Genomic DNA, 9,918 nt, shown 5'->3' on the forward strand with positions numbered 1-9,918 from the left:
AGGTGCCCTTGAGCAAGGCACCAAACTGCTGAATCCCACCACCGCTCCCCGGGCACTGTACAATAGCTGCCCACTGCTCCTAGAACTATGGGTTAAATGCAGCGGTCCAATTTCGCCTTGTGTGCTGTACTGTGTTCATTTACATGTGTGACAAATATAAAGAGGGTTACGTCATGCGGTTACATCCTCCAATTCTTCTTCTAAACTACAAATGATAAGATCAAGCGACAGAATGCTTGCTCCCTCTTCTGGGCATACACCGGCAGTGCTGCTGATTTATAATTATTTGGCAGTTCCAGTTAGATGCTACTAATCTTGTTGATAACCTTTTCGTAATTGTAATTAATTGAGTTATCCTTTGGATTATATTTACATCTATTACATTTGATTATTTAATTATTACATACAGGACACAAATACAGGAGGTTCACAGATCAGTTTAAATTAATTAATACCAGCCTCTCATCATTGATGTTAATAAATGTATATGTTGGTAGTGTTGTGCCCCAGGTGTTTCAGTGTTTTGAACAAGACTGAGAAATCTGAACATTATCTCCATTTTTCAAACGTTTAAATTTTCATTTCAGATCAATTTGTTAAGCAGCATGACAAACACACTTCTTATAAAGGTTTTAATCAGCAGTTGGCACTTGAGTGTTTTTCACTGAGGCAATTATAAAAACTGCCTCAGTGAAAAACAGTCGATACCATATATGTTAAACCAATTGTGAAAATGAAAAGCTATACCAAAATAAGAAGAAAAGTGGAATCACGGTCTAAGAGTGTGCATTTTCATGTTTGATTTATATCATTAAAATAAAAAAAACTTTTTGTAATCCACAAAAGGGTAAGAAAGAAGTAGAAAACAGAAGTTAACAATGATATATCAAAATAACCTTTGAGGAAGTAACTTTAAAAAGTGTATAAACCAAGTAGCTAAAGCCACAGTAAAACTATTTGTAGCCAACTAAATTGTAACTAGGTTTTGCAATGCATCCGATCAAAAAGAAGATTTCCAATTATATTAACATATTAACCCTGTGTTATTAACAAACTGTGACGTAAGCACTAGGCCTGAGAGCTATGTGGAAAATTACAAGATCATTATTGTTCCTGTCATTGATTAAGCAGGAAGTTGCATGTGTAAATAATTAACCATGTGTGTGGAACACCTTCGGACTTGGGGTGTTGATGGAAATGTTGAAGTTGCTACTGCATGCCAGCATATAGTTATTAAACTGGAGCATTTTAATAGTCTACATTTGCAATTTAATAAATCACGTTAGACACATTAGTGTTCCTCTAGTCTAGAATAATCTGTTATGAATTACAGTTGAACCTTTAAACATTGATAATGGCCTTCACACACCAATAACTTACAGCTAGACATGTAGGCTGAAGCTATAAGAGGTTTTCTGATATTTACAAAAAGGGGCTTATGTTATTAATACTATTTCCGGGGTATCAGAGCAGAGGTGTTGAGTATCAGAAGACAGAAATCAGCGTGTTCCTACAATGACATCCAGCACATCCTCCACGTTAAAAATGTAAAACAAAACTACATTTGAATATGAATGTTGGCACGTGTGCATGTACCAACATGAAAAAGTAAATATGTTTGACTATGTCTATGAATAAATATCTATATGTTAGCAGACAGACTCATCTGACCAACACCGGAAGCTTCGTAGTTCTCATTGCCAAAACGGAAGCTAGTGAGGATTAGAATCTTTTTTTGTGCCGTATTCATCTTTGTATGAGGCCGACAGTTGGCCGAGACCGGTTTTTGGAGGACAGTGAGTCCACTGAGGTTATCATCTATTTCAACGCTTCATCCGAGTTGCGATATTTAATACCAAACCACATCAACCCAGGACATGGGCTGCGGCACAAGGCGCTACATGTGATTGTGGTAGGTTTACACTTGCTTCCGGTGTGTTTTCCTGACCTTTCCCTTGTTTAACGAAGGAAATAATAAGTAAAGCTATAAACACATATCATCTTAACCTTTTTCGAAAACTAACCGGATAGTTAAGCTAATTTAACAATAGCATTCCTTTGATTTGTTTTGTACACTGTCAAATTAAAGAGCTAACTTAGCTTTACACCGAAATTGTGAAAAGCAAGTGAACGCAACATGTTTTTTATTTTCCACCACTGTACCCTTACTGTACTTCTTAGCTGGCTAGCTAATACCATTTGTGATTGTAGCGTTAGCATGCTCGATTAAGGATCATTGTATTTGTATGTTTTTTCTTTTAAACGAGAGTAAGCAGCATTGATGAAGCTTTTAAAAAGCAGCAGGTTATCGTATAAATGCCCACTACAGGGCGCCCTGGTACACACATTAAGAAAACTGGTTACCACTTTCCAAGTCAAGGTTTTTTACATTGTATTATAACATGAGTCGTGATGTATACACCATTATATAATGCTCTTTAGATAACCTGTTAAGCTATTAACACAAACAACACTTGGGTTGCCAAGTTGGGAAAATCTGTATAATATGTTTTTTAATGAATGGTAACCAGTATCTCTATTTAGTTTCTAATAAGCCATCCTTAAAGCTGCTAAAAGAGTTTCCAAGACAGTAACAATGCTAATTACAAGTGTCTTACGTTGTAATAAGATAGCAGCAATACAAAGATTCATTTGCAATTGAAAATGGTAATACATCTATGTTGGTCCAAAAGCATCCAGCTTTTCTAAAAGGTCAAAAGGTCAACCCATCTATTGAAGCTTTTACTTGATGAACTTACAAGCTAAACACACATCAACATACCCCACCAACCTGAAATCTGAGAACAGCTATGTATTATTAGCTTATACTGTAACAACTAGAATGTATTTAGCTTGGTTGGAGAGTTGCCTAAAGTGCTTTTGCCTTGGCATACCAGTCAAAGTATGAGATCCAGAGACGAGAGACATTTAACAATTTCTTTCTTTCACAAGACTTGACCGTCACAGTTAAAGATGATGATTTTAAGGCTAGAATATTAACACAAAAATGGCAATCAGGAAGTGCAAAACACTAAGGTTCCATCAAATCAAATGTGGCTTTAGCATGGTAAGCATAAACAAAGCTATCAATAACAATACACTTATTAACAACTTACTCAAAGAAAGCTGGCAGGAGGATTTTCAACATATACCTTATCTATGATAATAATAATAATTTGTGGTATTTATTTAAGCACCAAGTGCTCAAAGTGCTTTACATTATATTACATATATCAGACATGTAATACATTGAATACTACTATATCTATAAAGAATTATTTTTAATTTGTACTAATTAATTAAGGCAAGTCAATACTTTTACACTGTTTTGTGTTATGTGTGTTTGTTGATGACAATTTATTGTGAGAAGTTTCTCTCTTTTTTGCAGGTGACACCTAGTGAACAACAACATGTAAGAGCTACTCAAATACAGCATTTGGAAGACAATTGAGTGATACTTCTTTTGAAAGAGTGTCATTTTAATAGATATTTTACTTATGAAGGTCCGGGTTAAAAAATCACATGTCGCTTCCGATGTCGGTGGGTGTCCTGTTGGTGGGCCTCCCGTACTCCATCTCCCTCGCTGCTCAGTGGCTTTATGGCTGGCCCAACAAGCCTGGGTATCAGAAGTACATAGAAGCTCTCAAACCAAGGTAACTTGTTAAATACTGCAGATCTGTTCCTGTGTTTCACTGAAGAGTCAGTCCTTAATACCCTTTTTCATGTTTGGCTTCTTGATCAGGAGAATATACTGTTTGACCAGAGCTGTGCTGGAAACTCTCAAATATCTGCAGTATGGGAGGCTTTACTTTCGGTGGAAGTCATGGTACCAGAATGACGAAAACCGTAAGCATTATGAAAAGGTGTGTTGACGATAAGTTAGAAAGAAGACAATTTAATAAATATCTTAAGTTGGATTATCATACCATTGTGTTTGTATCAGCATTCCCTTCTTCACTCAACATATATCAAAGTGTCAAAGCTCACAGTGTTTTCTGTCTGGACACAAAGGGCATCACATTTGGTCGCAGAAGCAACAAGCTGGACTTGTACCACCCTCCCAATGTGGGCGGGTCTGAAGAAGTGCCTGCACCACTGGTGGTTTACATCTTCGGAGGTGCGTGGGGCTCTGGAGATCGATCCATTTACTGTTTGCTGGCCCGGCAGATGGCTGAAGAACTGGGTGCAACTGTCATATGTCCTGACTACTGCACCTATCCAAAGGTAGGAGCTTTAGAAAAGTAGTTTTATTGGATGTACACCTCAAATATAGTGTGTTATTGTCTTGAATATGAAGAAAACTTCTGTCTAACTCTGAGAAGTATAGGTAAGAATTGTACCTCAGTAACTCAACCGGCAGAAAAGTAACAACATTAGGAATGTTTCTGAAGTATCTGAACTGTTTTCATCTGATCGCCAGGGGAACGTTTTAGGCATGGTCCAAGATATTGCTGACTGCTTGATTTGGGCCCAAGAGAGTGGACCCCAGTTCAACTTTGACAAAGTAAGAAATACTGTCTCTAAATATTCTTTAGAAATATGAGAAAACTTTCAGATGAGAATGACCATTTATTATAAGATCATTGAGGTTGCTCAAATTCAAAAGTCAAATTTATAAAATCCACAGAAGAAAAAATGGAAGGCAAATGAGAGACCGCTAGCAATTTAATGAGTTTAAACTTGTATCATAATAAACTCTTCAGTTTTAGTAGCACTGATCCAAAACATCTTATTTGTTTGTAATTTAATAAAATATGTATGGCATTAAAAGAAAAAATAGAAGAGCACATAATTAAGATGACGATGTTTTTTTGAAGAGTGCACATTCACACGGTAAATAATATGCCATGATTGTCTTGTTTTTCTCTCTTTCATAGGACAACATAGTATTAATCGGCCATTCAGCGGGTGCACATTTATGCACACTGACCTCACTGTTTCTCATTGATGCAAGAGAGGAGCTTTTCATAGAGGCCAGCAAGCAGAGGGACCTAACACTGGCAATACGAGGAGTGATTTGTAAGGATTATTGCGTGCACCAATCACAGTTGAAACCATGTTTTATGCTAAAGTTAACTGAACTTTATGTATGTATATCTTTTTAGTTAATCTGTCGTATTACCCTGACAGGTCTGAGCGGCGTGTACAACATCATGGATCATTACGAGCACGAGCAGAAGAGAGGAGTGGAATATGTCTCCACCATGCACAAATCCATGAATGGAGTGGAGAACTTCCCGTACTACTCACCGACACACACTCTGAAGATGTTGAGCCAGGACAAACTAAACAGGTGAGACAAAAATAATAATAAAGCTTTATTTATATAGTGCTTTACAAAATCACAAATTTAAAACAAACAACAAGAAATTCCCCTCAGATTATTTGTTAATAACTTTAAAAGGTACAAAAATATAACATTTGAACAGGTTAATAAACACAAGGAGGTGAAATGTATGATAATACAAATAAAATAAATAATGGTTTCTCTCTAACAGATAAGACACAAGACAACTGAGTCGGTAACAATATAAAATATAATATAAAACCCCATAAAACAAAGTGAACATATAGGTACAACAGAATTACAAATAAAAAGATGAAGACCTATCAAATAAATAAAACAATATAAAGCTAGATACATAATAAAGACTAAAAGAACATTTAAAGTGGGGGGTTGCTAATAAAAAGCTAATCTAAAAAGACATGTCTTTAGCTGTCATTTAGAAATGTCCACTGAGTTGAAAAATAAAAATGATGTTTAAATGTATTGCATGTGTTATTCATTTTAATACCACATTTCCCACCCACAATCTTCTCTTGTTTTACTTACTCCCAGAGTGCCTCCATTTGCTTTGCTCCACGGGACCAGTGACATCATCGTCCCGGTTGAATCTTCCACAAAGTTCTGTGATCTCCTCACATCGCTGTCCATAAAGGTGTCCCTCTACCTGCTGCCTAAAATCGACCACACTGAGATCGTGACGGACCTCATGGTGTCCGACAGGCGCTTCTACCATCCCATCTACAGCTGCATCAAACAGGAGTTCAGAAAACTTTTGGGAACGTGCTGACGACCCTTCAGATCGTTACAAAAACAGCCATTCATCACTAACATTTTAATGATTGTGCCATACACTTACTTTGTTTACAGTATCTGCTCTTATACCTCAAAATAATCATATTTAGCCTCGATTTAAACTGGATTGTGATTCCATAACAATGATCAGATTGTAATTTATTAAATCCAGGAGGTGCATCGGATGATTTTTAACTACATCCTTAGTGGCCTGCATTCTGAAAACATCTTTATGATATTGTCTTTAAGAGATATTAACCAGACTGCAGGAAAGTGAATGATGTAAACATGACATGAAATCAATCATGAAGCAATAACAGTATAATGTAAAACACATTAAAGCATGATAATGCATACTAATTACACTAAGTACAGTTACAGTCAAGAGTGACAATGCAACATTACCTTGAACATTTTATTCATTACCTCGCATGTTTTCTGTTACATTAAATCTTTTTTAACTTGATGTAATATATTTTCTTGAATAACTATTTATTGATTTCAGACCCATTAAACCCTCATTAAGTTACTAAGGATGTTTTGCCTATTGTCATTATTAATTATCTACAAAACTTGATTACAAAAGTTTAATACAGGATGTTATGTACATTGCAAATTAGACAATTGCTATATTTATGGAAGTACAGTGTGAGTTTTTTTATTTGATCAAATGTTTATAATATAGGTTTCGTATTTAAAGTATGTTGTGCATATAACTAATAAACAAAAAGGGTCATTATGGTAATCATTTAAAAAATATATATAGTTACAATAAAATATTGAGCAGGCAATTTAAAGAAAGTGCACAACATGAATACATTTACATACATGCAGTCTAAACATTAAATGATATATTTACAACATAAATGGATGGCTATGGCCGCTGGATGAACTGAAATTAGAAATTACAACATTCATAAATGTTTTTAAGAGATTGTAATGTGTATGATGCCTATATTAAAAAGAACTGTTTAGGTGTGCAAAACCATTAATGTATGTAATATATCAAACACTTGACATCAAAGACACAACTATTTATATTAACACTTAATCGATTTTTTATGAATATCCTTGTAAAAAATCTGCACTTTTTAAAGAAACCTCTTCCAGGTCATGTGACTCAGTGACTAAAATAAACACCAATTTGTATTACTACACTGGACTAGTAGAACACAATTGTTTTTCCTATATTATATGAATCTTTAACAACAAAATAAGAAGCGGTTCTTAATTTTCACAGGACCCAGTGAGTCCAAACCAATTCAGCATTCATTCATTCATTCATCGAATGAGTAGGACACGCTTTGTATTGGATTTTTGTAACTCTACTGTTTTAAATTTATATTTTGTTGAACAATCATGTTTTTTTGTTGTTAAAAATGGTCATTCTTAATAGCTTCCATGTTAAGTGAACCATTGATACCAACTCCATACCAGATACCGGACAAATATGACTTGGACTAATATCAACTTTATTCATCCCCTAGGCCCAGGGGAATTTCACTGGTTCATATAGTTAATAGTTATATATATTTATGTTGCTTTTAAACATGTGTTTTAATATTTTATATGAATATCCTTGTGAAAGAATCTGCAGTTTTCCAGTCTTGGATTTTTCAATAGATTCCATTTAATTTGACCTGATTTATATCAATGCAGCTATGTATTACTAGAAAAACATATTTTTATAAGAGTTAGTTGGTCGATGTTGGACATTTTCAGGTTGAAATGTTTAATAACCTCAACAACCGTCTTTTGAGACAACAATGTTTGATTTTTTTGGTTTAAGTTGGTTAGAGAAGTCAAATAAAACCCAGCATAGGCCTACGGTACATTTGTTGCACACACAGTAACGTACCTCAGGTTGGTGCTGCAGAAACGTCATCAATCTACAAAGGAACAACATCTACAGACTTCTGACTGAACCTGATACACACTGTTGAAGTCTAATTCTTCTCTTGAGACCGTCCACCTGAGTCCTGCAAGCTGAGCTGGTAATGAAACAGCTATAAAGTCTGATGGTTGTTGTGGGGTTGAATCCCATCTGGATTGTTTAATTTATCCGTCTTGAATGAGACTAACTAACAGGACTACGATCAGTCTGTTACATAAATAAACAGTCAGAGCTTATGCAGTGGCGGTTCTAGACCAATTTGACTGGGGGGGCCACTGGGGGGCCAGTTATTTTCTGAGGGGGGCACAATAAATGCAGGACGAAAAAGAGAACTAGACAGTATGAAGTAATTGCGCATAAGAAAACAATGCAATACAGTTATTGGTATTTGTTTCAGTACACTTATTTATTTCAGATAGATCTTATAGTTATTACTCCGCCCAACTCCCTCCACAGTCTTTGGTCAACTGTCTCCATGCCATAAAAACCTGGATGACAGCAAATCTACTCAAACTCAACAGTAAGAAGACTGAGCTCATGGTTGTGGCCCCCAAAGCACTGCTCCGGAAGGTTGGGGATCTCCTCCTCCACATTGACGGCTGTTCCATCTCCCCGTCTCCCGAAGTCCGTAACCTGGGTGTCATCCTTGACTCCACTCTCTCATTTCAGTCACACATCAAATCCATCACTAAGTCTGCCTTCTATCACCTCAGGAACATCTCCCGTCTACGACCATCACTCTCTGATTCCGTGGCCGAGACCCTCATTCATGCATTCGTCTCCTCCCGGTTGGATTACTGCAACGGAGTCCTGTTCGGGGTTCCCAGTAAAGCCCTGGACAGGCTCCAGTATGTGCAGAACTCAGCTGCCAGGGTGCTCACTCCCACCAAGCCCTGGCAGCACATCACCCCCACCCTGATCCACCTCCACTGGCTCCCAGTCAAGCACCGTATCACCTATAAACTCCTTCTTCTGACTTACAAATCCCTCCATGCCCTCGCCCCCCAATACCTGTCTGACCTTCTCCGCTACCACACTCCATCCCGGAAGCTAAGATCATCTGGACAGGATCTCCTCTCCACCCCCCGCACCAGGTTGCGGACTTTTGGTGACAGAGCCTTCAGTGTGGCATCCCCCACCCTCTGGAACTCTCTCCCCCCCGAAATCCGCAGCGCCCCAACCCTGGACATTTTCAAAAAAGCCCTCAAAACGCACCTTTTTACCAGGCTTTCGCCACTGTATAGTTAGTTTAATAGGTTTATTTTTCCGCTACTTCCCCCCCCCCCCACCCCCTTAACCTGTCTGCCTTTTTCCCCCTACTTCCCCCCCCCCCCCCCCCCCCCCCCCCCCCTACACGACTTGTAAAGCGACCTTGGGTTTCCTGAAAGGCGCTATAAAAATATTATATATTATTTTATTATTATTACTGTTAGCTTCAGCTTAAGTTATAGTGCAATGTTTGCACTAACACCATATTTATATAAAAATAAAGGCAATGAACAGTTACATCTCTACTTTACATAAGGGTGTCTGCACAATCTCACATTACAGCAACAAAATCCTACGGTTTTTGGTAAACCGAGTACCAGAAAATATACATTTAAAAAAACATTTTCATTGTTAGGGGGGTCAGAGGTCAGTGTTAGGGGAGCACTGCCCCCCCCCCCCCCCCCCCCCCCCCCTAGAACCGCCCCTGGGTTTATGAGAACAGTTGGAACCAGTCTACCAGACTGACATGTTTGGTTCTTCCTTTGGTTCTTCCTTTATGAGAAAGTATAAAAGCACTTCAACTTTCCCAACTTGTAAAATTACTCAGCCAAAATGTATGAGAACCTTAAAAGGTGCCGGTCAATAGCAAATGATGGAGCTCAGACTATTTGGGGACATGATGACAGTTAACAAAAAGCCTCATCCATAAACACAATTTGGGGGTTAAGCCTAAATT

At 37.5% G+C, this 9,918-nt stretch overlaps 1 protein-coding gene across 1 annotated transcript; it reads left to right on the forward strand.

Moving 5' to 3' along the window:
* The first annotated feature begins 1,704 nt into the window (after nucleotides 1-1,704).
* si:dkey-193c22.1 (uncharacterized protein LOC567837 homolog) lies at nucleotides 1,705-7,071 on the forward strand. Its single transcript, XM_034236596.1, has 9 exons — nucleotides 1,705-1,912; nucleotides 3,389-3,412; nucleotides 3,504-3,653; nucleotides 3,743-3,863; nucleotides 4,012-4,224; nucleotides 4,421-4,504; nucleotides 4,878-5,019; nucleotides 5,131-5,293; nucleotides 5,840-7,071. Coding segments are annotated over exons 2-9 (1,110 nt in total). The 5' UTR covers nucleotides 1,705-1,912; nucleotides 3,389-3,410; the 3' UTR covers nucleotides 6,075-7,071.
* Nucleotides 7,072-9,918: the final 2,847 nt, after the last annotated feature.

The sequence above is a fragment of the Gymnodraco acuticeps genome, unplaced genomic scaffold, assembly GCF_902827175.1.
Source record: "Gymnodraco acuticeps unplaced genomic scaffold, fGymAcu1.1, whole genome shotgun sequence".
NCBI lineage: Eukaryota > Metazoa > Chordata > Actinopteri > Perciformes > Bathydraconidae > Gymnodraco > Gymnodraco acuticeps.